General features: G+C 56.4%; 1 protein-coding gene and 1 long non-coding RNA gene across 5 annotated transcripts; one reads left to right on the plus strand and one right to left on the minus strand.

The window, feature by feature from the left end:
• The first annotated feature begins 4,704 nt into the window (after positions 1 to 4,704).
• On the plus strand, positions 4,705 to 25,869 carry FGF1 (fibroblast growth factor 1). 3 transcript variants are annotated; one of them, XM_084535799.1, is made up of 4 exons: positions 4,705 to 4,873; positions 20,175 to 20,362; positions 23,774 to 23,877; positions 24,721 to 25,869. In XM_084535799.1, exons 2-4 carry the CDS (start codon positions 20,194 to 20,196, stop codon positions 24,913 to 24,915), a joined length of 468 nt encoding a protein of 155 aa, XP_084391925.1. In that variant the 5' UTR covers positions 4,705 to 4,873; positions 20,175 to 20,193; the 3' UTR covers positions 24,916 to 25,869. The 3 variants fall into 3 exon arrangements, with proteins under 3 accessions (XP_084391925.1, XP_084391927.1, XP_084391926.1); XM_084535801.1 differs by having other exon boundaries at positions 4,734 to 4,873; positions 24,724 to 25,869; XM_084535800.1 differs by lacking the exon at positions 4,705 to 4,873 and adding an exon at positions 7,204 to 7,320.
• On the minus strand, positions 14,676 to 27,285 carry LOC311444556. Of its 2 annotated transcripts, none has more exons than XR_014697951.1 (4): positions 26,266 to 27,285; positions 24,643 to 24,822; positions 23,842 to 23,943; positions 14,676 to 15,471 (listed from the first exon to the last, which is right to left on the minus strand). It is a non-coding gene; the product is annotated as an uncharacterized lncRNA (long non-coding RNA). The 2 variants fall into 2 exon arrangements; XR_014697952.1 differs by having other exon boundaries at positions 14,676 to 15,468; positions 26,266 to 27,281.
• Positions 27,286 to 27,587: the final 302 nt, after the last annotated feature.

Here is a 27,587-nt window from a genome sequence, read left to right on the forward strand (position 1 = left end):
TTGGGAGCAATTGCATTCACTACGAAAGCCACGGAGCAGCCGGAGAGCTCTCCACGCGCTACCTGGCTACAGGCGCGCCCGCGGCGCCCTCCTCCCGCTCCCTGCCTGCTGCCGGCCGGGCGGCGCAGCCCTTCCCCACCAAGCTGCAACTCTGAAACCAACAACAATTCTTAATTAATAGGGCTGGCGCACGGGCCAGACCCGCGTTTCGTTCCTCTCCATTTTTGGTTTCATCGCTTTCCACTCCCAGCGGCAGGACGCAGGGGAGCGCGGGGTCTGCGCGAGCAGGGCTGCCTGCCTGTTTGTGTTCCCTTGGCCTGGGTTTGGAATGGGCCCCTCTTAGAATAAAAATATGTTATTTACTGTGCAGTTAAATATTTGTTTCTTAGTGGGCTGGACTTCAGTGAGCTGTATTTTCTGCAATATTGCCCAAGTATGACTTACATTCTTTCCCCTTGCCTTTGTTTTTGTCTAATTAATTTTCTTGCTCATTATGGCTTTATTGGCCATACTGAGAGTTTTCAGTGACTTTATACAAGAAAAAAAAAACAAAACATATAAATCATTAAAAAGAGCAAAACCAAAGATTTTGTTAAATGATTTTGAAATTGAATTCATCTTTCGATAATTTGATCTGTAGGAAGTACAGCGCCAAATTGGATAAAGAACATTTCTTAATTACCCAAGAGCACTTCCTCATGCGAGTCCACTGGCCCAGTCTGGACATGCAATGATTTTATTTTTAAATACCACGACCAGGAGATACCGGCATGAGCCGTCACAGCCTTTGCCAGCAGATTATCTGGACCACCGACCCTTTCCCACCTCGCCTGTTTAGCTCTGGGGCGCGCAGTTAATTACAGGACGGTGGCAGGGCAGGGCTGGGTTTCCGAGGGCACCGCAGCGCCTTGGCGCACACCCCGCTTCCTCTGCAGCGCCAGAGCAGCCTCTGCAAGGCATTGTTCTGCGGGGACAGGAAAAGTCCCCCGGGTCAGCCACGTCTTCATCTGCAGACGGAGATACCGGCTGCCTTAGCACCTCGGGGAGAGGGCACGCCGGCACCGCGAAGCCTCGATGCGCAGGAGGGGCAGTTTGTGGGGTGTTTGGTGCGGTTGGTGTTTGGGTCAACCCTGCTGCCTGAGCCCACACAGCCTGCAGTGAGCCCACACAGGCCCCCCATGTGCTGGGCTGGGCCAGGTCCCTGCGGGGCTGCAGCACCTGCTCATGGGTTTTGTTTGGGAGGTTGCAGGGGGAAAACTGGACACGCTGAAAAACACTGTCTGTGCGTGCTTTACATCACATTACTCACGTCTGATCTGAGGTGACTGCAAAGTTTGATGTTCTCTGGACATCATTGCTTACAAATAGTGCAGAAAAATGAAACATTTGGGTATTTTGGTAACCACTTCTTCTGGAAGCTGCAGAGTTCCTCCTTCGTGTTGCATTTCCCAGTGCGGTGCCGGCAGCGTGACTTTCCCGCATGGCCAGAGTCCCCCGGCACCCTGAGCCCCCACACCCACCAGGGCCCCGTGCCCGGCACTTGGGCAGCACAGAGAGACCCCGCAGGGAGCCGAGATGGGGGCAGGCAGCCTCCAGGCCATGCAGCAGAGACCGGGGCAGGTTTGCAGGAGGGCACTTAGTGCCCAAGACAAGGGCAAGCTGCGATTCTCTGGGTTAATTGCCAGGATGCCAGCGAAGAGGAGAGACAGAGATTTCTTTGTGCCGGCTCCAAGTGCCTCTGTTCCAGGAGAACGGCCCATAACCGACCTTGCTTTGTGTGGCCAGCCCTGGCTGACACTATTTGCTCAAATGGCTGAGCTGACAAAGAGAACATAAGAAATTCTTGGAGATTTTGGGCAGTGAGGTATCTCCTGGAGCCAGCACTGAAGCCCCATTATTTTTTTCCTCCTGGGGTTCAGATCGGAAAACCCCACACCACAACGACCGGGGCAGCTGTCCGCAGTGAGCTGGGCGCTGCGGTGCCTGGGCTGACCTCTCTCTGCTCCTGCACACCCGGTGAGGAGGGAAGAGCTTTCCTAGGCAACAGGGCAAGAGGAGAAATTTGGACACATCTCCCAACACACGTCTGGAGAGCCAGGCTCCTCCGCCCGGCCTCCTTCCACCCCATACATTTGTGGGACGCAGCGAGCCCTCTCCAAAGGCAGGAGGAGCCTGCAGCAGCTCTCTTCTGGCGGATGGCAGATGCTGCCAGGCTGGGGGAACAAACGGCGCGCCAGGAGCAGGCGGCTGGTCCAGGCACTGGGCTCTGCCAGCACCCTGAGAGCTGCTGCTCCCTCAGAATGCCCCGGGGAGCCTCAGCAGGGCAGCAAATGGGGCCAGCGTCAGCCCGTGGCACTGCCCATGGATGGCCCCAAGCTCTGACAGTGCCCTGTGGAAACGGGACTCGTCCGTGGTTCCACCAGCCACCACTGCCACTCACTGACACCACTAAGGCACAAAAAGCAGATTCCCAAGTGGGAAGAAAGTTGCCTTGGCTCATCTTCCGGCTATAAAAACGTTGGAAAACGCATAACAATCAGAGAAAAGTGATGATCATGGGTAGACAGCAGCTACAGGCCTTACCTTGGGTGGGTTTTGTGAACAAAGGCAGCCATGGAAAGCTACAGAAGTAAGAACCCCTGTGCAACGCACCGCGTCCCTGCCCGGGGGTCACCAGGCAGCTCCCCAAGCCAGAGGTGTCCCAGGCAGCCAGACCCAGGTGACCCGAACACGGAGGTCAGTTTGGGGAGATTGGGAAAACTCCAGGGAATGAGAAAAAGCCATTAAGTCAGAGGGCAACGATGGCCTGGCAGCCTGGTGTCGGTCTCAGGAAAATGAAGCAGGAGCTGATGCTGGGCTTGGTGAGCCAGGAACCGAAGGGAGGAAACAACACCCAGCAGCAGGGGATGGGGAAAAATGGGTTCTGTCAGGCTAACCTGATCTATTTTTAGATAAAGCTGTAATTAAGTCAGTACTTGATAACAGCAGTACTTTCAGGGTAATAGGGCTTCTGTTATGTATCTGACTTGCACCAAATGCAACACGGCACATATTAAATGAATCAGAAGACGTCTGCTGCCCCCGAAACGCAATTACAGAGCAGAGCCCTCATTTCGTGAGTGCGTCCAGGGGAGTCCTGCGGGATTCATCCTGGCTCTGAGCTAGGGCTGGGCGCGAGCGCACAGCGTTTGGTTAATATTTAAGGTCATCCGTCACGGAACAAAGGCCGGGAGCCATTCCTCAGCGGGCAGCGCTCCCTCCCGGGAAACCGGGGCTGGAGGACGCCTGCCCGCAGCCCCCGGCACAGCCCCGCGCCCCCGGCCCCGCGCCCCCGGCCCCGCGCCGCCTCCCGCGGCCGCTCGGCGCCCTCTGCCGGCCCCGGGGCTCCCCGCGGCTCCTCGCCGCTCCCCGGAGCTCCCCGAGGCTCCCCGCAGCCCCCCGCAGCCCCCCGCAGTCCCCCCGGGTTCCCCGGGGCTCCCCGGCACACGGCCCCCGAACACCAGCCCGGGCTGCAGGCAGCGCGAAAGAGAAGCTGTTCCCCTCGCGGTGTTCATAAGGAAGGGTTTCCTGCCTCCCCGAAAGGGAACAGCACGTTTACTCAGTGCCAGGGAGGTATTCCTTATGTATATTTAAAAATAAAAAATAAAAAATGAAATTAAAAAAAATAATAATGTGCTATTTACAGATTGCAAAATAGCCCGAAGAGGGGTGGGTTTTCCAATTTTTGGACCTTAACTTGTCACTTACCTAGCACGTGTCTGAGATAACCAATTTTTTACAGAGTCCCACCTCTGACTGGAGGTTCACACCGTGGGCCCTGTCCCTCATCCTCTGCCTGCCCCCGGGGCCATCTGGTCGGTGCTGACTGCCGAAACGGCTTCATCCAGAGCTGTGCTGCGGAGACATCCCATGACGAGGGAAATTCGGGTTTCCCTGAGCTTGTCTGGGTAAGGGTGCCCCTGTTTGCACTCACCCTCCGGGCTGCAAAGGGCCCATCCCCTCCTGTCCTGCCCCACGTTGGCTTTATGGTGCATGAAGCCCCCTTGGGGACCAGCCCCACTGCTCACAGCATCCCCGGCACACAGGGGAGCCCCCCAGCCCCTGCCTGCCCCCAGCCCTGCGCACCCTCCTCCAAGCACAGGTGGGATGCTCACAGCTCACCCGAGGGGATGGCGAGCGGTTTGCAGGGCCCAGCACCAGCTTATGTCAAGGCTGCTGCAAGCTGCCAGCATTTGTTAATTGATTTATCTCCTGTCAGCTTCCTGGCAGGCTGCTTCTGTGGGGAAAACGAGAGGAAAATGGTCTGATGGTGCTGGGGAGACTCCAGCCCTGGCGCTGTGCCGCACCCCGGTGCGAGCCCTGGGGGGACGGGGCAGGGGGTGCCTGCGGGACGGGGCAGCCGAGCACCACATACACACCACAGCCTGTTTGCTGTCACCCCCTGACTGCACAGAAGCACTTTGGGGACAGAAATGGCCTTGCAGCAAGAGAGGAAAGGGCTGGGGAGCACACAGGGAACCAGCACCGGCAGCAGGGGCAGCTCCACCACCCAGGCACAGGCACAGGGCCCTGGCAGCGCTCCGGGCGCACGGGGGAGGCGGGCTGGATTAAATCCTTGTCTTTCACCTGGGCTGGAGTCCAGCCCCAAAATAGCAGTCCAAAAGCAAGATCACATGAGGGGAAAAAAATAGCAAGGCGAAGGATTATCCATACTTCCTCGTCCTATGTGGGCACAGCGCAGCAGCCCATGCCCCAGTGACGGCACCGCCGCGCACTGCCCCAGGCTGGATTTTGCCCGGAGCCAGCACAGCCCCGATGCCGGTGTCGGTCTGAGGGACATCGCTTCTCCTTGGAGCTCTTCCCACGAGCTGCCGTGAGTGCTGCGGGCGCGGGGTGTGCGGGCATCGCGCCGGGAGCTGCCCAGCCTGGGGGCAGCGGGGCGAGGGGCAGGGTGACCCCCAGCTGCACAGCACCGCGCACCCCGACCTGGCTGCTGGGCGCCCCATGCAGCACTCCCCTGGTGTCCTCTTCGGGGCATGGCCCTTGGAGAGCCACAGCCCTGCCCCAGGCTTTGCAATCCCTTCCCACAAGGTCTGCAACGAGCTTTTGTGGTTCCTAATCCGCCACCAGTTTGCAGCTCGGCTGGGTGCGCGTGGCTGGGGAGCGGTTGGGGTTTCTTTGTCCTCGTTCCGGGCTCAGGGACAGAAAATGGGGAGGGGAGGTGGGGGAGGACACTTCAGTGCTGCCTGCAGGTTGCACTGGACTGAGCAGCACTTGCTCAGCCCTTCCAGCAGCGCAGCTCCGAGGAATGAACCCAAACCCTGGGACCTGGGGCACCTTGAGGGGCTCATTTCCAACCCGACTTGCAGGAAGTTCTGCCTGCTGTCAGCGCTGCGTGACCCTGACCTGGGGGACGAGCAGCAACACACAGTGCCTGGGTGCTGAACAGAAAGCAGCACCTCGTGTTTCCTCAAGGAAAAAGCCACTCTATGGTTAATTATTTGCCATGCTTCCAAACAACCCCAAGAAATGTGTGTTATTTCTGGGACTCCTAGCCGAGAAGGTCAGCAGATATTCAAGGCAGAGTGGTGAGGGGGTTCCTTACCTGAGGCAGGAGCAGAAGCTGTCAAAAGCCATCCAGAGAGCCTAGAAAACAGCGCAGGCATCTGCTGCCACCCGGGCTTCGCCCTGGGGCCCGGGCAGGGAGGGCAGCACTGCGGGGCCGCGGCGGCACCGTCAGCCTTTGGGATTTGGCCAAGCTGCTCCTCGGCACGGGGACTGCTGCAGAGCTTCCAGCCACTGCTCGCTCTGCGCCTTGTGCGGGGCTGCCAGACGATTGCTCTCACCAGAGACGGCTGCGTCCAGGCCAGGCAGGGAGGACACAACACTAAATTTGGGGGGAGGCAGGCGAGCAGTGCCACTCGCAGTGCCCAGAGCCCCCAGCCACCCGGCACAGGGGGAGGCAGGCAGGGGGTGCAGCGCTCCCCACAGCCCAGGAACAGAAGAAGGCAGCTCTGTAAGGAGGCAGGGCTGCGTTTCCCAGCACTCCTCCTTCACGAATAACCCGAATGCCTGCCATCCAGGAAAAGCTCAGCCTAATTCAAGGGCAATGTTTGGCTTTGTCTTGCTTGTTGATCCCTTCCACCGTCGGCACGCGGCTACAATGGCAGGAGGAAATATTGCGCAGGTTTGTTCCAACACCCAAGGGACAGCAACCATGGGGATGCTGGGGAGGCCCCGAGCCCACCCGGGCTGTGCCAGATGCACCAAGAACGATCCCCGTGGGCTGCTGTGAACTGCAGTGAACTGGGACATGTTTGTAACAAAACGTCTGGGCTCAGCGTGCTTGGGACTCGGCTTGGCTGCCCAGACATACAGGCTCCGTGTGAACCAGGACGGAAAACACATTTTAAGCAAGCCTGAGATAACCCTGGTCAAACAAGGCTGCAGAAGGCCGGTGGAGGCAGGCCAAGCTCCGCAATGCTTCCTTCACCCCCGCAGCCAGCACAAACCCTGCGTCGTGTGTGTGGCTCAGCAGGTGCCCATGGGCCAGGCACCCTCTGATAGATCCTACACCTGCACCCAGCACGGCTCCCTGAGTCCCGGGGGATACAGATATCAGGCTCAGGGGGATAATTTATCAGGTTCCTGAGAGCACCTCGCCTTTAAGGCCAATCTCTGCCACTGCGGACCACCCCGGCACCGTCAGCGTGGGGCGGAGGGGTGCAGAGCCCCCATCCCTGCAGCTCAGCCTGGCACTCATTGGGGCAAAGGGGTTCATTGCATCCCGGGAGGGCACAGGACCGGTGCTTGCCCAAAGCAGCAGGACCGCGGGGATGGGAACGAGAAAAGAGAGCCCAAGAACTGCTGCTCCTCTGCCAGCTTTGTCCTCTCTGCCCCCACGGTGCCGCAGCACCCCGTACCCACGGCAGTGGCAGGCTCCGACCGAGCCAAACCGAGCTGAGCCGAGCCAAGCCAAGCCGAGCTGAGCTGAGCCGAGCCGAGCCTGCCCTGATGCCGCCAGAGCCCGGCAGGTGCCCGCCGCCAGCACAGCTCGGTGCCCGGTGCCCGGTGCCCGGTGCCTCCCCGTGCTGCGGGCGGGGCGGCAGCAGCAGCAGGGAGCGCTCGGGCCGGAGCCGCGGCCGGGGGGGCGCTCCCCTCCCACCGCAGCGCCTCACCAATAGGCTCCGGTTTGGCTTTTTTTTTTTTTTTTCCTTTTTTTTTTTTTTTCCCTATTTTATTTTTCGGTTCTCCCGTGCGCTCTGACACCAGCCAAAGCCCGGGCCCGCCGGCGGCAGCTCCTCCGCGGCTCCGTTACGGGTACGTCCCCGTCCCCCCCCGGGGATGCTGCGGGGGCTCGGGGGGCGCGGGGAGGCCGCGGTACCCCCGGGATGCGGCGGGGAGGGGGCGGGATGCGGCCCCCCCCGGGCCTGGGGCTGCTCCCAGCGGCCGGGGGCCACGCGGGGCCGGGGGCTCCCTGCCTGCTGCTGGGCACCCGCGGGGCGGCAGCGGCCAGGAAAGGGCCCCCGGGGGGGGTTAGGAGCTGACAGCCGGGCCGGGAGGGGGGAAAGAGCGACGGGAGCGGGATGTCGGGCACCGTTCCCCACCTGGCTGCGCCCAGAGCCCCGGTCCCTGCAAGTGTCACCAGGCTCCTGCCCCCGGGAGGGAGGAATTTCGAGTTCAAGATGACTGCAAGTGAAAGGAAGGCGCTGACCAGAAGCCGGTGGCACAATCTGAATCGGAATCTTTAAAATATTTTGCTTTGCAAAACGCGGTATTTGGACCATTTTACTTCCAAATAGGAAATTTGCTCAAGTGATACAGCACTATAAAATGGTCCATTTTAAAATAATAATTATTAATAATAATAATTTCCTTTTTAAAAAAAGTCCTTGGGCCTGCCCTAGCAGACACCCAAACCCCCCTCCAGCCCCGGGGTTTGCCTGGATGTGTGGGAGCATCGCCTCGCCTCGCCGCCCCGCTTTGCTCCCCGTGCCTGGGGGTGCAGGCAGGTGCCCCAGCACCACCCCCAGCCCTGCAGGCTCCCGGCCCCACACGGCTGTGGGGGATGTGCTGGAAGCAGGCAGCCCGAGCCCCTCGCAGCCCCAGCAGCGATCGCCTTGGAGAGTTCCCGAGCCTTACGGGCAGGTCGGCACAGGCAGGGGTCTAAAGCTTAACGGGTTCCTAAGGGCAGGACCAGCTTGGTGGAGGTAGGGCAGGACAATGCCTGATTGTTCTCCCCACAAGACGGGGTGAGCAAAACTTCCTCCAGCCGCTGCCACAAGCACTCTGCTGTCTCGGGGCGTGCAGGATCGCACACTTGGACTGGGGCTGACCGGAGTTCGGGTCCACCGAGGTCTCCGGCCAGAGCCAGCTTCGCAAGCCCTTTGGATAAACTTTCCTTCCCAGCTCCACCCGAGCCCAGGGGATAGGCTTTCCCTCCCAAGCTCCCCAAATGACTCTGGCCTTCCTCCCACTCCTGAGACCTTGATCTTCCTCCCGGCCGTGGCAGCTCCTCAGGCAGCTGGATGCGGCTCCTTCCACATTGCTCCCCCGGCTGCAGCCCCACGTCCACCACCACCACGCTGGGGGCAGGTACCTGCCCTCAGGCCTCCCTGCGTTGTTTTGCCAGTGTTTTCCTCTCTGCCAGACAGCATGAGCAAGCTGAAATGCTCACAGGTGTGGGGGGAGAGGCAGGGACAGCAGGGGCTCGGAGGAGGTGCCCATCTCCATGCCCAGCACCTGCTCCTCCCAAGCAGGGCAATCAGAGCTTGCAGCATTTCTTCTTTGTATTTGGCATTGCTTTGGCTTCGACAGCAGTGAGCAGCTCAAAGCATCGTAACGGTGAGGAGTCGGGGCTAAGTGACAGGGTCCACGATGACATTAACCACGGCAGGCTCATCTCAGTCTGCCTCCTCTTATTTCAGCGTGCTTCTGACGGCGCGCTGATAGAGCAGACCACAGTCAGACCCTCCTAAATATTTGTTTTCTCTTCTGATGCCAAGCCAGAAAATAAATAAATAAATAGAAAACCAGAGAGCTTAGCAGCCAGAAAGGCCCTTTTCTTTCCTTTGCAACAAAGATGGGTATTTTCTGCCTAGAAGAGCTGTGACACAGACAGCGTGGCTGCCCTGGAGCCGTGCAATGCCAAGGCAGGAGCAGTGCCCACCCCTGGCTGCAGGGGCAGACCCTGCCCGGGGCTGGCCGTGGCTCGGTGCAGGTCCCCAGGTGTGTGACCGCCAGCCCTGCCCCTGTCCTCAGCTCCCGCTGCTCCCTGCAGCCCAGCAGGTGCCTGCAGGTGCTCGGCATGCCCAGGTTTTTCACTCTGTGCTCGCAGGGAACAAGGAAAATTCCCATCACAAGGAAAATTCCCAGGGTCATTTTAGAAGCGCCACTCCCAGTTTCCTGCAGCAATCAATCTCCTCTCAGCTCCGTGCAGTTTTCAGCAGCTCCTAGGGGCTGGATGAGGCCCTTAATTAGTGCAGGAACCCAACCAAACCGCAAATGGCCCCATCCATTTCGCAGCATGCCCATATTTGCATGAGCAACAGCACGTGGGAGGAGGCATGAAAAAGGATTTTTAAGAGACATTGCAATCCTGAACCACAAACACACACATTTCAACAGGAAATAAGCCTCGCTTTAGGGGACTAATTAAAGAAAGTTGTAACTTTTCAGTGAGGAGGCAATCACCAATTTTCACTTTAATGGTGCAATAATTGCTGGCTGGAGGTTGAGTCGGTTCCCATCTCCTGCTGCCTGCGCATCCCAGGCTCTGCCTTCACAGGGCTGCGTCCTCCTCGTGGTCCCTGTGAGCACCCCGCTCCCCGTGCAGCACCAAACGCCACCGGCAGACACCCGGTGCCACAGTGGGTGCTGGAGCCCTGGCTCCCCACCGGGCAGGGGAACTTACAGATATTACAGAAACTGCTGTTAGATTTTGGCTTCTCCCTGGCAGGAAATAAATGAGACGATCAGAGGAGGCCACTGCCCCGAGCCTGGCACGGTGTCAGGGTGCAGTGCTTGCAGCCGTGCTGCCCTGGCCCCCAGCATCTTTGCAGCTCCGGGGTAATTCCTATCGGAGCAGGGTGCCGGAGCCCTGCAGTGGTTAAACACCCGCCCGGTAACTGCACAGAGACCTCTGGAAGTACGGCTGGGGCTGCCTTGGTCTGGCCTCACCCTCTGCGAGAGCAGCACCTTCCTCTCCAGAGCCTCCAGGGCACCAGCCGCAGTAATGCCAAGTATGCTTGCCTGTTGTGTTAACCCCCCCCCCTTTAATCATCCTTAATTTCATAACCCCCAGAATCACAGGAGCTGGGATGAGATGAATGCATTCCTCTCTGAATCAGGGCTCAGAAATAAGAGGTTGCAAGGAATGGTGAAGAAAGGTGGTCATTAACCACAGGTCAACCCAAAATGCAGTCATTAACCACGGGTCTGCCCAGATTGTGGTCATTAACCACGGGTCAGACCAAAGCCAGCAGCAGCCCCAGAAAGATCTCAGCAAGCAGAGCCAGCCCCAGCACCACCAAGCACAAGCAGGCGGCCCCGACCATGGTGGGGGCTCACCCACTGGAGAGGGGCGCAGCCCCCCGCAGCTTGTAGATGAAGGAAGAGGCAGGGGAAGCCTTGCTAGGTGCCACGAGCAGGCTGCCAGCAGGAATTCGGGGCAGCCCAGGGTTTGGGTACCCGGGGAAGGGCAGCCTGGCACCGTGTCACACAGCCCCCCGGTGACACGGGCGGCTGGGCTGCGTGACACAGCGCACACTGATTGCCGGCCGCGGTGCTTTTAGAAATCTGACATTCATTTTGTGCAACTGCAAGTCGATGATTACCGTTTGGGCTGGCGGCCTGGCCGGCTTTGCTTTTTAAGCGGCTCACAATAGAAATCTCTCTGCAGAAGAATTTGTTGAAAACCAGTTCAGCGAGAGAGGGAGAGAGGAGCTGCTGCTTTGTCATGCTCTCAGCCCCAGCCCGTTGTGTGGCCTGAATAGACGCAATAATCCTCCCTTCCGCTCTCCATTTGTTAAATGAGAGAGACGCCTGACTCAGTAGTTCTCAGTAAGAGCACTTACTATTTTTTGCCTCGCATCCAGCACCAGATTATTTTATTTGAATGCTGCTGTTGCAGTCGGGAGCAGACGCTGCAGCAGTTCCCGGGCAGCAGGGAGCAGAGCAGCCATGCCCGGGACCTGCAGCTGGCACGGCTCTGCCTGCCACCAGCCCCTCTGTACCTGCTGAAATGTCACACCTGAAGGAAAACAGGGGAACAAAATAACTCCATTATCCCGGCTGCTCAATGTGGCAGGCAGAGGCTAACACAAGCCCTCAGAGCACCACGGTTAATATCTATATTTTAGACCCGGCTGTCCCCCAGCCTCCTGGCGCGGGGCTGCCAGCTCGCAGCCGCCCTCCCAAAGCCCCGCTGGTTGCCCACAATGGTCTAGACACGGGGCCACGGTGACTCACGGCCTTCGTGCGCTCACAACATTTCTCCCCGCTTCTGGCTCTTAATTTAGATCCGAGCTCTAAGAGGAGAAATCTGGGCGTCAGCCCTGACCTTGGGGCTTTTCTTCCCACGCCTCTGGCGTTAGCAAACCGCTGCTCCCACCTCGGGCCGAGCACTCACCCTCGCAGGGCCCTTCCTTCTGCCAAAATTTCTCTTATTTCCATGCCAGGTGCGCAGGCGCACTCGCAGCCTCGGCTCCCCGCAGCATCCCCAGCCCACGGGGCTCGGGCAGCTCGCCCAGCCCCTGAGCCAAACCCCCGGCACGGCCACCGCGGGCTGCTCCAGGTGGCCCCGATGGCCCTAAAGCCCTCCTGGGCGGCGTTTGGGGCACAGAGCCCCAGGGCAGGCACCCCGAGCCCAGTTTCCCCCTGCTCTCAGCCCGGTGCTGCCGGGGCGGACAGGAGGGGGAGATCTTTACCGTAACAAATCCCAGCCTGTGCTCCGGGATGGGGACTGCAGGCTCGCGCTGTTTGCCTGTACTGGGGGCACTCTGCGAGCCACAAACCGCCTTGAAAATGCTGCCGGCTGCTGGTGCTCAGTGCCAGGGCTGCTTTTCTGCACATCTCCCCACTCTGCCCGCAAGCAGCCGTCTGCTCCAGGGGCTTTCTGCAGCCCCTGTGCCATCCAAGCAGGAAAGGGACCACCGAGTCCCCTCTGCACGTCTCCAAAGCTCCCAGAGCTCCCTGTGCAGAGCTCTGCCACCTGCCCAGAGCTGCCCTGCCTTTCACAGACTCACTTTTTTCCCCCAGAGAAGTCATTCGTTCATTTTCTAACAGCTGCACATCCTTACATTTATGTTGTACATAAGGCTACTCCAGTGGGTACATTTTCAGTTAATTTGCTGGCATTTTCACTTAGATCCGTGTGTCTCCGCCTCCCGTCACCACCGGCCGCCTTGGCCAGGTCTCTGGGGGCCAGCAGGACCCCGCGGTGCCCCCTCCACCAGGTGTGGGTATCTAAAACTGCACTTCCCATGCTGGTGGTTGCTTACGGGGATGAGAAGGGCAGGGGAGCCTGCAGACCACCACCACCACCTCACCTCTCTGCCAGGGGAACGCAGCGGGGCCGGGCTCTGTTTCCCTCGGAGAGGTGCTCCTGCTGCTGACACCGCGGTGGCTCCGCTGTCACTGCAGGTGTCTCACGGGGACCACTTTGGTGCCAACCTCTTCACAGGTGCAGGTGCCTTGGTACGCTGCTGTCGGGGATGGGAGGACCAGGGTTAGGGCTGGCAGCAGCAGCATGCAGCTCGTGCTCCTCTCCGAGGGGCAGCGGGCACCCACAGGCAGCTCGGGGTCCCTGGGGCTGAGCTGAGAAACCCCAAATTTGGCCTCAGACCGTGTGCAGAGAAGCGACCTGCCTTGCTCTCCTGGCAGCAGGAGGTAGATGGAACACACAGCGGGCTCACTAGCTGAGTGCAGAGGTGTTATCCCCCCATTGACTGTCCTGTGGGGCTTTTTTGTTTGTTTTGTGGCTGAGCCTCTCACCCAAATTAACAAAGATTCAGCTCTGAGCTTGTCTTGCTCCAACAGAAAGATCTCATCTGAAACTCTCCCTGCATGTTCTCGTGCACCACGGTTTCACACTGTAAGGCATTTTCTCCAGCCCTCAAGGCACGCAGTTAAGAAAATTATTATTTATCAGTGGATTTTCCCTGTAATTATTATCTCAAGCTTTTGTTGTGCTGTTAAGTTATTGAGCAACAGTGTGCGTGGCAAAACACAGCCCTGGCCGTTTACTCAGGCACCCGTAGCTACCAGGCACTGCATTTCGAGGACGATATCAAGCAGCAGAATTAAGAACAGAATCCTCCTAGGCAGTTTTTCTCAGAACGTAACACGACAAGCACATAGCCCTTACACAAATATTTTAGAATGAGCATAATTAACTCCCTGCGTGTTTTCAGGGCAGTAAATCACTGCTAAGCTCATAGTGAACCCAGAAACCAAGCGATTTTCCTTGGAACAACAGAGACTGAGACTCTGCTGGAGGAAGCCTGACTTCTGAGTGATGATATGTCTACTGATGGTTAACCACGAGTATGGCTGTGAGGTTTCACTTGGCCTGGAGATGAAACCCTCACTTCCAGCATTCTCCTCGTCTAGGGGGAAGGACACGGTATAAAGCCTGAACCCAAACTCCAATCCCAGTTTTTGAAGCCTGAGCCAACCCTTGATTAAGTCTGGCTATTCTTCAGAGGGCCAGCTGAAGGAAGTGTTACATCTGACAACACATGCAAATTGCTGCTTTTTGCTCCTAATTCAAGCCTTGTGCCTTATTAGCAACAGCACCCTGACGTTTTGGACCCATTTCAGCAATGAGAGCTTGGCATGGGCCCACAGCTGATAGCAGGGCGAAGGAGAGGGGCAGTGACAAGGCACCAGCCTGGAGCGGGGCCGTTGGCAGGGAGCTTTGCTTGGGCTGGAAGCACAGGGTCAGTGGGGACTTAGCCCAGCAGGAGAACCACATCAGCCCTGTGGCGTAAGAGCACAGCATAGAGTAAAATTTTGGGGCTAGAATCTGTCATTTGGGGTCGGCTGATGGTTTTTCTGGGCAGAGCTGCTCTGCAAGCAGCCCGGCTCCCAGCTGCAGGCAGCCACGCTTTTCCTCTCCGCATCTACTCGCTCCCAGAGGGAGGCAGGGAAAAGCTGGGTAAAAGTGCCACAACCAGAGCACAACCAGACACCGCGAGAAGCCTGCCCCGGGGCCAGGTGCGGCGGTGGCTGGCTGCCGTCCGTCCGTCTGTCCATCCGTGGGCGCCTGGGGCCAGAGCCAGCGGCCGCGGGGCAGCCACACCTGGGCCCAGACAGCTCCCGGCTCTGTGGTCTGACATTTTGCCCAGCGTCCTGCCTGGACACCGGGGGCGGGTGGTGACATTTGTGAGCCTGGCAAGCGTCACCCAGCTTCACCTCCCTGCCTGCTGGGGCTGGGGGAGCGGGTCCCCAGCAGGGCGCACAGGGGCACCCACTCCCCCATCGCCATCCCCAGGGCATCAGCAGCCCCGGCAGCATGGAGCCTTCGTCCCCGGGCACCCAAATCAAGGCCACGAGGGCCGGGTGTCTCGTGGTGTGGTTTAGCAGTCAGTCCCACCTGCGGGTGCCTCTCGGTCAGTGCGAGCAAGGGGCTGGGGGCAGCGCTGCAGGAAAGCAAAGGAGCAGGAGGATGGGTGGGTGCCAGTGCCAGCCTGCGGGGGGACCTGGAAAAGGCAGCACGTGCCCTCTGCTAGAGGAAAGGGGAAACCCTCAGTATGCGCACAGCACTAATTACCTTCTATAATTTATAATAAATGCTGTAAACAGCACCTTAAACCACAGACAGGAGCAGATCCCCTGCTGGGGAGGGAGCACGGAGCAGGAAGGAGCAGCAGCCACCCCCAGCCCCCAGGCAGCTGCATCGCCTCCAGCTGCAAAGCCCAGAGGTGAAAGGAGCCCCCTTGCTACGCATCTCCCACCCCCTCCTTCGCTGGAGAAACTGAGCTCTTGTGCTCTGCCCAGGGTGTTCTTTCCATCACAGGTCCCACACATCTGGCGAGCACCGAGCTTAGTGATTAAATCCCGCACACGAGGCCATGGGAGCTGCATCTGCAGCCAGCGCTGCTCATGGATGTGTCCATGGGCTTGGTCCGAGCCCAGCCAGGCCACGGGGAGCGAGACCCTCCTGGCAGAGCTCCTGCTCCCCGGCTGGACCGGCTTCAGGAGCTGGGGCTGTAATTAAGTTAATCACCAGATTGCAGAAGGGTGTGGGTGGGGAGGCAGGAGAGGCTGGAAGGTAATTAGAAAGCAGATCCTCACTTTGTTTTCCTGTCTCCCCACGGGTGCCACAGCTCTGCTGAGATGTTGTGCTGCAGGTCCCAGCCTGGAGAAGTGCAGCAGTCACACATGGCTCTGAAATGCTCAGCTGCTGGCAAGCCATTCCCTCGGGGCTGCACAGCTCTGGGACGTGCACGCTTCTCCAAGGGCTCCCTGCTGGGAACAAAGAGGGGATGGGAGCTGAGACAGCATCAGGAGGGTTTGACACGGCCACGGTGAGGCTGACCTTATGGCATCCCAGTGCTGGGCCAAGGGTGGAGAGCAGATGACGACTGTGGGCAGGAGTTAAATCAATTCCTACAGCTTTGGTCACACTTTAGAGCACAAATTCCACTTACAAAGGGTAAAACCTAACTGATAAATACGTCATTAAGCAGCTAATTCTACTGCTAGAAATAAAACCTTCCTACCACAAACACTGACTAGAAACGAGCCAATGCTTTCTGCTGATCTGCACACAACCACCTACTACATATTTATCGTAGGCTTTGCCTACTCGTTTATTGAGTCCTCCTCTGAGGATCCAAGGAATCACAGCCGTGCCTGGCACCTCCAGCGGGGCTCCTGGGCTGCCCCAGCCCAGCTCTGACTCCACCACGCTGTGAGTCGTGGAGCCACTTGTAGGAAACTCTTGCTGAGCTCTGATCCTGCCTGCATCTTGCATGGCCTGCTATTCCTGGGTGAGGAAATCCATCCCACACAGCACATCTCTAAGACTTGCAAGGAATGAAATCCCTGTTCATCTGAGCAATTTTTCCTCAGCAGGCTCGGGCAGCTCTTGGATCACCCCAGCCAGCTCCCTGAAGCCGTATCTGTCAGCCCCCGTGCTTCAGGAATCCACCGGGGCAGACAATGTGTGGAGGAAAGCCAGAACCTAAATTATTTAAAATATTTTACCTGTTGTAACCATTCTCCTACTTCCTATCTAAATTTCCTGGGAAGAGAGCTGCCTGAAGCCAAAAGCAGGGCTGGGAAATGAGCCCAACAGGAGGCAGCGCAGTCTGGTGGCACCCTGGGATAAATATGATTTCTGTTTTAATGGAGAAAATAACATGTTCCAGAGTGAAACCAATTGCAGTGTTCCCACTGAACTCACCAGGGCCTAATTCTGAGGACACTGATCTCATTATGTGGAGCCTGAGAAAACCTTAACAAATCCTGAGCGTGGCTGTCTTCTGTTTGGAGCTTTCTCTACGATCATCATCCGACCATCTCAATGACAACTGGCATTAGCTGCACTGCTCACCAACGCCTCCAGATTGTTCTGAAGGGATGCTCAGAGCCCATCCAGAACATTTCCTCCCAGACCTATAAAAGGACCGTATCCAAAGCCAAGAATAGTCTCAATGAATTTGAGTTGTTCTAAGCCAGGTTCGTGAGACATTTCTGGGTTCCTGTGGGCAGCAGCTGGGAGCTTTACGATGAATACAGCACAGGCTCACCTCACCTGGCCGCCCCGTGAATCCAAGGGTCACAGCAGTCCTGTGGGCTGCCAGCCTCTCACCAGCACCAGCTTTGTAAAGGGAGCAAAGGGAAAAACCGTGCCTTTTGGCCAGTGGAGCCTGTACTGATTTTAAAGCAGGGAAGGATGAGGAGCCCCCTGCTCACTGCCCCAGCACACCCGCTGGCTTCTGGGCTCACGCAGAGCTCACCTGGTGCTGGCAGCGTGGCTGGCACCCAGCACTCACTCAGATGCTTTCAGAGTTTGGGATTTCACATCAGAGCCTCTGGGTTGGCAGCTGCAACAGCCGGTGATAAAGCCTGGAACCGACCCCAAACATCTCAGATTCTCCTGGCTCCTGGGGCCTCATGCCCAGCTCCTCTCCCCACTGCCATGGGGAGCACGCACGCGGCCAAGCCCCATGGCTGCAGGACAGTGGGGCATGGTCAGAATTAACCTCCGGGTTCAGCTCTCTTCTTAAGTCCTTTTTTATCTCTAGAAAGCTCATTTCTGACCTGGGAGGTTTTGACATCTGCTACTATTAGATGGGGTAAATCCAGATGCCAGATTACACAAAATTCTCATAAAAAACTAACATTTTCTTGCCAGAAATATAATAGTAGGGCCTGGAGTGGTACTGTGCATAGAGTACCAACTACACAGTCATAAAAGTATGAGAACAGCAACAGTATTTAGCAAGGAGAGACAATGGGAGTGGAAAATTGTGTTCATTCAGCTTCTCTTGCGGAGTCAAAGGCAGCTGGCGAGCACTGAAGGTGCTCTAAAAATAGCAAAAAACCTTAAAGGAAATACATGAAAATGAAGAAAATTTCCAGCAGAGCTGCTCTGTTAAAGCTATCCATAGATGCACTCAGCCGTGCAGACAGGCAGTAAACAAGGGAAGCACCAGTCTGCACCTCACCCACGTTGGCTGCGGCACAGCACTGCTGAGCTCCTGCTCCAAGCCCGTGGCTGAGGGAGGTTTGCTTCTCGCTTCTCTCCACCGCCAGCCCAGGAGGTTTCTGAGAGCCCTTTGCCCTCAGAGGGAGGTTTAAGAAAAGCTGTATTTCCAGTAAATTACACAATGCCACTGATCTTGATTAATGCTCAGCAAAGCACTGGAGCCTTATCTACCACATTGAATGACTTGAAGGCTTTCATTCAGAGAAAGCATGGCAGGCTATCGGTATTAAATCTGAACTACTACAAGAAAATCAGGATTTCTCAATAGAAAAAAAAAAGTTTTGGGAGCAGAAGGTCTCAGAGGTACCTAATTTCAGCTGCCTGACAACTGTGTCAAAAAAGGATGTCAAAGCTGTACCTTGGGAGCCCACCAGCTGCCCTGGAAGGCCACCAGGATGCATACAGCTCCTCCTGAGCAGCCCTGGGACACTTCACTGCAGGGCAGCAGTGCTAGCACCTTCAGCGTGCCACCTCGCTGTCAGCTTATATCACCATCAGTGAGCATTTCCAAAAATACCAGGCTGTGTCAGACGGGACAGCAGGGGCTTTTGCTTCCAAGCGCACACAATCTGAACGTCCCAGCTCTGAGCCTGACGCTGCTTTTGTTCATGTAAGCAGCAAGGAAACCAAGAGAGATGGTTATAAAACTTGGTCTGACTTCTGCAGAGAAAGGTTAATGCTTTTGGCTTTGCAATTAGGGGCAGAGCAGGACCGAGCCTTGGGGAGATGCGCGATACGGGGTGGAGCTGGCCGGCAGCCGGTTTTGTGAACCTGATAAGCACCAAAACAGCTCCCTGGGCACATCAGCAAAGAGCTGGGGAAACGCGTCTGATAAAGCACGGCTCGCTAGGCATTGTTCCAGAAAACATGACTCCTGAAACAAGATCAGAGCAGTCCTGCAGAAAGGGCAGTGGGGAAAAGTTTAAAATAATACGTGGCCGGGCCCCTGCGCCCTGACCCCGCGCTCGGCTGCGGGCCCCCTGACTTCAGCCCTCCAGCTGCAGCACAGCACCACGGGCCAGGAGGAGAGGGGCCCGTCGGGAACTGCTCGCTGCCAGCAGGAATTCAGGCCTTGGATGACAGAGAACGCTTCTTCCTTCCCGGCTGTTCTCCCCTGCTAGGAAATCTCGCTGTTCTAATAGCGACCCCAAAGGGACGCATCTGAAAGAAAGGGATGAAGCCTGTGAACTAACCAAAGTCGGTGGAAACGGCTGGGCGTGCTTTTAACAACAGCAACAAAGTCTTTATTTTCAAGGTTTTAGTTTTTAGTTCCCAAAACTTTAAAAGAAACGGGCAGTTTCACATATTTTTATCTCCTGCAGACTTTGGGGATCCACTTGGAGGCACAGTTTCCCCTCCTTGCAGCTGCATTTGCAAAGTTAAATAGTTAGGAGCTTACAGCCAAATGTTTGGGGGTTATGCACACACACAGAGCCATCCATTTCTCTGTGTCTGTGTATTGCCATGAGTTGCACTCCCAGTTATCTCCCAGGTCACTGGGAAACACACACGATGATACCAGTTCAACCCTAATTCTACAGTAACACAACTCCGTGCCAAATAGATGCTTTCACAATCCGTATGTAACATAAATACACATAAATAGTGACCATATAACAATTCCCATATATAGCTATGGGAATTAGTGGCATTTAAAGTCATTTCCTCTCTCTAGGTTTATCCTCTGCCCTGTCTTTTTCTGTTCATAAATCCACTTCTCTATAAGCACTAGGGACGGTTGCACATGAGGGTCAGCCTATTCAAGGCAGATTTTAAACGCAGTTTCTAGGCCAGGCGCCTGGCTTTCTGTTTCAGTTGGGATACAGGGGTGCACCAGCATGATATAAGCTCATTATATCCTCAAAGTTCCTTTTTTCACATGCATTTCATCACCCACATTTGTTTGGGTGTACCTCCCGCTCACTGCCCAGGCAATGAAATCCTCCTGTGCCCTCGTTTATCACCCACAACATCGAAATTTTGGTCTGGCTCTAAGCACGTCTGTGCCTCAGCCAGGTGAGGTGCAGAACGCCAAGCCAGGAAGAAAAAAGTTTGCTTATCTAGCAGCGTGCGTGCAGTCCCAGTCATAATCATGACTGAGGTATAATAGTGGAGAGAGTTATTAGCCTGGGCTTCCTGCCTCCCGCGGGCTCCAATCAGACACTGGGTGTTTTCAGACTTTTTCTCGAGTGTGTAATTTTAGTGCGTACGTCAATAGAAAGCAGAAAGAAAACAGCATTCGCTGCGACACAATTAAAAGGCCCCCGGCCCTGCCGCTGATGAGCAGACGACCACCAGCCCTCCCACTCCGGGGAGCATCACCCTGAGGGCTGTGTCACCGCCACCACCATGTGAATCACCTGCCCCGGCCCCCCCCCTGCCTGCCCCTTTTTATAAGCCTGGCACCGTGCGGGGAAGCTCGCCGTGCCCGCTCTCACCTCCCCGTCTCTTGCAGCCTGGGCAGAGGCTGAGGCATGGCCGAGGGGGAGATCACCACGTTCACTGCCCTGACCGAGAAGTTCAACCTGCCCCCGGGGAACTACAAGAAGCCCAAGCTCCTGTACTGCAGCAACGGGGGCCACTTCCTACGGATCCTTCCCGATGGCAAGGTGGACGGGACGCGGGACCGAAGCGACCAGCACAGTAAGCACACACTGCCTGGCTGCTCAGCTCTCCTGCTTGCTCCTGTGCCTGGCGCTGTCTTGGCTACCTTTTTCCCTAGGAAGCATCCCAGCACACAGCTGGGAGCGGGGCAGCCACGAGGCTGACTGGTCCTTACTGGGATCAGGGGTGGGCAGAGCACCCAGGGCACAACTGGGGTGGTAATTGCAGCTTGGCTGCTTACGAGCAAGCTGGCAGCTGGAAAAAGGGGCTGAGGAGGAGCTGCACATGCTGCGTATGGCCACAGCCATCACACCTGACTCGATGGCCCCCTGTGCTGTCCCTTGGCTGGAGGGTCTGGTGCTGGCACCACACGCATGCAGTGCCTGCTGGCAGCACCCCCACCCTGCTCCCTGCACACAGGGCCCCGACCCTTCTGCGGGCAGCACGCGTTTTATCTGTGCGGTGCACATGGTGTCTTCTTGCCTTCGGTACCTTCCCTTTCCCCTAATGCAGTAAATTAAATTCCTGTGGGATATGCAAGTCCAACAGAAGCAAGAATCAGCCAAAAAAAATGTTATTTAGTGACTCTCAGTTTTAAAAATGCAGGGACAGCAAGGAAAGGTGCTGTCTGCCCTTTCCAGAAGCTCCCCACGGCACCGACAGCTCCTTCCCTCTCCCTGCCAACAGCCAAGCCCATGGCCGAGGTGCTGAGCTCTCCGGCTTTGACTGAGCTGTGCCAAGCCACCAGAGGAGAGCTGCACGCCTGGCCTGACGCAGAGCCCCCTGCCCCCACTGCACTTTCAAAGTGCTTGAGAGGATTTGGGAAACTGCACCAAGAGAGCAGGGCAGGTAGAGCAGCTCCTGGGGCACAGGGGTTAGGGCTGGGGCCAGATCCTGCCCCTTTCTGCTCACCGTGCTCAGCAGCAACCTTTCCACAGCCTGTGTACGCCGTACCCTGGGCACTTACGGGAATAGAGCTGGGATCTGCCAGGCTCCTGTTTGGTTAGAAAGGAGCGCTGGGAGGAGCCCAATTAGCCTTACAAATTCTAAGAACAGCTTTTTTTTTTTTTTTCTTTAAACCACAAGCGTCCACGTGGCTTTCTCCCCCAAAGTCAACCTTCCCTCATGTTCCTTTCAAGAAGAGGCAGTTTGTGCAGAGTTTCAAGTACAAATATCCTTCCCCTGCCCTTCGCAGCACCCTTGGCAGCGTTAGGGAGAGCTCAGCACCCCGGCCCTGAGCCCAGTGCCCCCTCCCTGGGGCTGCCCCCGCAGCGAGCATCTCCCCTCCGGCCACCAGTGCCAGCCCCGGCACGCTCGCACCTCGCCAGCTGCCGTCCTGGCCGTGTGTTTGGGAACATGTGCCAGCAGGGAACCTCCTGCAAATGATCCCATAAACGTGGATATCCGACCGTGCAAATATTTACAGAGGAAACTCCGTGCAGGGCGGCGTGCCAGCAGGAGGTGTGCCTCTGGGCACCAAACACTGCGCGCTCCGGGGTCCCTGCCTGTGTGCTGCAGGCACCAACACTGCTCCTTGTCACAGTGCCCCGGGGTGTACCAGGAGCAGAGCAGGATGCCGGCCTCCACCACGGGATGCTGCTTGCTCAAGGAGGATATCTAATGGGAAAATAAAAGCCACTCATCCTGGGCCCTCAGCACCCAGCCCTACGTACTGATTCCTTCCCTGGTCCTTTGCTGCAGCACTTGTGCATCCCGAGCCTTCACCGTGAAATGAAAAGGAACCTTACCAGAGCATTTTCGGCTCTTGAGGATGAAGCTCAACATTCCCAAAACCAGCCTTACCTTCTCTGCTTCGTGCGTTTACTTCATGGATGGAAATCTCCGTACAGAGACGTGAAAAGACCTGCAAGAACTGATGCACCTTCCCCTGGCCAGTTTTGGGGGCAGCTCCATGGCTCTGGTCCCACCGCCCCTTCCCTGGCCAGGCGGGTGGGAGGCAGCCCCACGGGATCACCAGGCAGGCTGGGGGCTGCAGCCCCACTGTGCCCCCACCAAACCCCTCCAGCTGAGCAGGGAGCACCAAAAGCAAGGAATGGACCCGTCGCAGTAAAGATTTCACTGGGACCTGCTTCTGCCACACCAAGAGGTCACACTGCATGTTGTTCCAGAAAGGATTAAACAAAGTAAATTAAAAAAAAAAAAAAAAAAAGGAGGAAGGAGCTGGAGTGAAGGAGTCTGCTCACACTTCACTCAAACCAACCCCAACATTTCTGTTACAAATCTCTACAGGAAAAGATCAGGAGAAAGAGCTGACTTGGAGATGGGAGCAGTATTTTGGAAGAGCTGGGGTTTTGCACGACACCCCAGGCGCACCCACAGCCCCCGCAGGTGCCGATGCAGCCGCTCAGTGTGTGCCCATGGTGGTGATGTGCGCGCTGCTGGAACCACGTGCAGGAGAACCACCCCCGGGCTGCACCCTCACTGCCTCTGCCCTTCTGACAAATCCATTGATCAACAGCTAGAGCCAAGCTGTAATCACTGTAATTAGCTAAGGAAGGAAGAAAGAAACCCACGGGGGTAAAATAAGTAACCGCACAAAGGGGAAGGCTAAACAGGCTGGGGAGGGAGGTGGCACAGATGCTCGGCCTGCCGCTGACCCAGCTCATCTCCCACAACAGGAGGCCAACAAGGAGCTTTTTTTTGTTTTGTTTTGTTTGTTTTGTTGTTTTTTTGTTTTTTGCCTCGGCATTGGGAGCCCAAGCCCAGCACTGCTCAGGGTGCCCAACCCCACAGGCTGTGCCAATGGCTGTGCTGCAGCCCAACGCTCTGCACCGGCAGGCCCAGATCCCAGTCGCTATCAAAGTCATGCCTCCTGCTCACTTCAGCTGCAGTGATACCAGGCACAGCTCCTGGACATCTGCAGGATGCCCGTGTTGTTCTCCAGGATGAAGGGCAGCGCTTGCTGCTCCTCTGCAGCATGCAGGAGCTCCCCAGCTCCCCCACTGCGCCCAGCAGCCCCGGTAAGGCAGCCTCCGACAGGATGCTTTGGGGCACGGTTTCGAAACGCCGGCATCTGAAGCCTGTCTGTCCCCGGTTTAGCTCTCAAAATACTTCTTCGTGTGTCACTCCTCAAGTGTCTTGTCGAAACCACATGAGAAATTTGTAAATTAGAGCCAGAATTAAAACCCCAATCTCCTGTGTCCCATTCCAGCGTCTTAACCAAAAGGCTGCCCTTCCTTTGATGTAAAATAAGGAAAAAATTGGTCTTTGGTTCCTAAAACATGGCTATGGGGTTTCTTTGAAGGGGAGGGCACAGGGAGATGTTTTCATTACACTCTGTACTGTTCCTTATAAACTCTTTATAACCCAAGCTTCAGCACCAAAATACCCTGCTAACTTTCCTAGCAGCTTAGACATTATCTCTCACTTTTTTCGCCCCCTGTTTTTATTTTCCTCTTATTTTTGTTGTTGTTTTATTTTTACTTTCAGTTCAGCTCCAGCTAAGCGCGGAAAGCGTGGGTGAGGTTTATATAAAGAGCACCAAGTCTGGGCAGTACCTGGCAATGGACACCAACGGGCTCTTGTACGGCTCGGTAAGCGCGAGGCTCCTGTGGGACCGGGCACCGAGAGGTTTTGAGGTCTGCAGAAATCTCGTAGCTCTGAGTAATGCAAACCGCAAGCAACAATTAGCCTCTGTTTGTTATTTTGGCAGCTGGACGGCCACTCTCCGTCCAGCTTTATTTTGGGGGGCGGGAGGAACAAACAAATAACCCAATAGCACCATTTGCAGCCCTGCCTCGAGCACCTGGCAAACACCATGAGTTGTGCTTGGAGCAGCAGCTGCTCCCTACCAGCTCGGCAGCTGCTGGCTCCAGGAGCAGGACCCCCACAGACCCTGAGCTGTGCCAGCTCCACAAGGGGGCTGTGGGCTGCCAACAGGGCTGTGGGGAAGCAGAAACCTCCCTGGGTTTTCCCTCTGCATCCTCAGTTCTTCAGCCCTGCACCAGAGGTGGTGACAGTGCCGGCACGGGCACAATGGTGTGGGGAAGGAGGTCCTGTGCCCAGGAGCCATGGGACATGGTGTCACCAAAAATAATCTGTGTCTTTGGGAATAGTCCCGTTTATAGCTAAGTGGGTGTCATGTAATCCTGTCAGCAGGCTTCTGAGCCTCGCCAAAGAGCTGCTTTGTTCCCTGTGCTCAGCCCCTAAACCCACAGCCAGCACCAACCACTGCCAGAGCAGGAGCGTGCACCAGCACCAGCTTACGGAGAGTGGTGCTCGGCTCAGACATTGCCAAATGAAATGCCTGGGTCAGGGACAGGGCCCCCAGGCCAGGGAGATAAATCAAGGCCACATACCTGCACACTTCCCATCACCTTGGCAGGGCACAGAGACAGGGCAGGGGCTCACTGCCGCCACGCACGGCTCTCTTCCAGCAGCTACTGGGCGAGGAGTGCCTGTTCCTGGAGCGGATCGAGGAGAACCATTACAACACCTACGTCTCCAAGAAGCACGCCGATAAGAACTGGTTCGTCGGCCTGAAGAAGAACGGGAACAGCAAGCTGGGGCCACGGACTCACTACGGGCAGAAGGCGATCCTCTTCCTCCCGCTGCCCGTGTCGGCCGACTGAGCCCCCACCACGACCCCCACCCGAGCCCCCCCATGCCGCCCTCCCTCTCGCTGCCTCTTTTTGGCTGGTCTGGCAGAGCCAACCAAGCGTTAGTGCTCCAAGCTTTAGGTAAAGGCTTTAACAAAACCAAAGCAGAGCTACCCAGCCCCACACGATGCTTCACAGAGGTGGTGGAGAACCGGAGAATCCCGGCACCTCGGCCTCACCCTGCGGGGCTGAGGACGCCCCGGGACACGCACCTTCCCAGCCCAGCACCTCTCTGGGTGCTCTGTGCTCAAGTATTTATCCATCCCAGCACGTCGCTGCTAGAACACCCTCCGAGCCATTCCAAAGGGCACTGTTATTCATGCCATCGAGTCAACGCCTGGCGAAAGGCCTGCAGATAGCCTCGTCGTGCTAAGCTAAACTAACAGCAGCCAAAAGCTCCGAGTCCTCAAAATCTTAGCCTTCCACCTCGAATATTGCTATATTTCATGCTAATATCAGCCATATGTTACTCATATTTATTTATTAAGTAAACCTGTCTCTTACACAACCTGTCCAGAAGTGGCACCAACACCCTGATGTCATCCTGGAGGGGACAGAGCAGAGTGGGAGTGACCAAAGCCTGATTTGGGGGCTCTGTGGAAAAGGCACCGGGGCCCCTCAGTGAGTTTGGGGTTCAGCCATGGCATGGTGCAGCCCATGTTCCCTGGCACACCACACAGACGTGGCTGGGCACTGAACAGACTGAACGGAGCAAGGATGAGGGCAGGGAGCTGCGGGGAGCCCTGCACATGTCACAGTGAAGCAGCCGTGTCACAACACTACGGGGCAGGCTGCTGGCATCACGGCACGGCAATGTGCTGGGGCCCAAGTTCAGGTCAGCCCTCTCCGTCATAGATGGAAGTTTCAAGCTGTAAATATGATGTACCGGTACAGTGGCAGAGAAATAAAGTTTGATATGAAATACTGGGACAGGCTACACTTGTTCTTCCATTCCCCAGGCTCCGGGGACGTGGGGAAGGCGCTGCCCTCTCCTGGCACAGCCTGGCAAGCCAGCTCCACGTGGGAGGTGGAGACAACAGGCGCTGCGGGTCACATATTTCTGCAGCAGTAATTAGCCACTAATTACTGCTCTCTGGCATTGCTCTGCTAATTACTGCACTCCTGAAGCTCTGCACTCGCTGGCTCTGAAGCCTCCCCCAGGCTGATGGCATCGCCCCTACCAGCCCTCCCAGCACACAACCATGGGAAGGGGGAGCGTGGTGGTGCCAGCACCTTGGGGACAGCACCCGCACCCTCCCCACACGTCCCTTCCACATCCCTCCAGTGCCCCACGCCTGCAGGACCACGAGGGCACCAGCTTACCTGGGATTCCTGCCCTCCCTGGAGGGTCACATTCAGGCAGCAAAGCCTCCACGCAGATGCCCACGGGGAGGGTCAGCTGCACATTGAAAGCTTGAAGGACTACGGGTAGCACTTTGCAGCTTTCACTTACAACCCCCAACAGCCAAAAAGACATGTTTTTGCTGTGTGCAGCAATGAAAACATTTTAATTAAAAGGAAGAAGAAAATAATACTTGTAAAATTCTACTCAGCACAAACACCTTCTCACCCCCCCAAAAAAAAATTAAAAAAAAATAAAAATGTGATGGTAGCATATCTTGGGGTTTTATCAATATTCTGGCACCACAGGGAGGCAAGGTGACTACCCCTACACTGGCAAATACCTGGGACTATCTTGTTCCCTTATTTTATACATCCCAGCACATGCACCCTAACTCATAGCAGGTGCACCCAACCCCATCACCAAAGGCTAACAACTAACAATTTACCAGCTGTGCCACCACCACAAACCTGCACAGGTTCTTAATTACCTGGGCAGGGAGGTGAAATGCACCCTTCTGAATCCTGGTGGCACTGTGGGTCCCGCAGCAGTGCCACTTTGGGGACAGTGCCACAGCTCCCCACCAGGCTGAGCCCTGCGGTCTCTCCTCTCACTGCCCCTACAAACTTGCTATTCCTTAATGTCAGGGGATAAGGGACAGGAAGCCAGACATTTAAAGCGGTGCTTAGCAGTACCCAGAAATGACCCAATATCTGCCAAAATCCCGGCTTTAGGCCGATGAGCTGCAGGAGGAGCGGGGACAAGAGAAGGGCCCGGCCACCTGCCCTGCCCCAGGCACTGCCAGCGCTTGGGAAATGCTGCAGACGATGTTTGCAATGGCAGACACAAAGATTCAAGCTGGAACAAGATGGAGCGATGTGGACAGCAAGCAACATCAACAGCTTGCTTAAATATTGTGATAGTTTTCCCCGTGAAATGCTGGGCTGTCATTCAACCAAAGAAATGAGTGAGTGCATGAACGGGAGATCCGGGTTTCTAATTAAACTGGAAAGTTGGAAAATGCAATACTGGATTTAGCTGTGCTGCCTTCCAACACCTCATTAACCGCAGGGCATTCCTCTCATTAGACTTCTACGCTCAGAAATTACCACCTCAGATACGCACTTGACGCCCAACTGGGGGAAAATGTCAACACTTTGTCTGAAAAATAATCCCTAAGGAAGCCACAGTAATTGCTTCAGACAGATGAACAAGCAAGGATGACGTTACCCAGAGAAACCACACTCAGCCTGGAGAGCTTTGTCCTTAGGGTGAGAGGTGAGGGGGGAAACAAAAAGGACTT

Source organism: Aythya ferina, assembly GCF_964211825.1.
Source record: "Aythya ferina genome assembly, chromosome: 14".
NCBI lineage: Eukaryota > Metazoa > Chordata > Aves > Anseriformes > Anatidae > Aythya > Aythya ferina.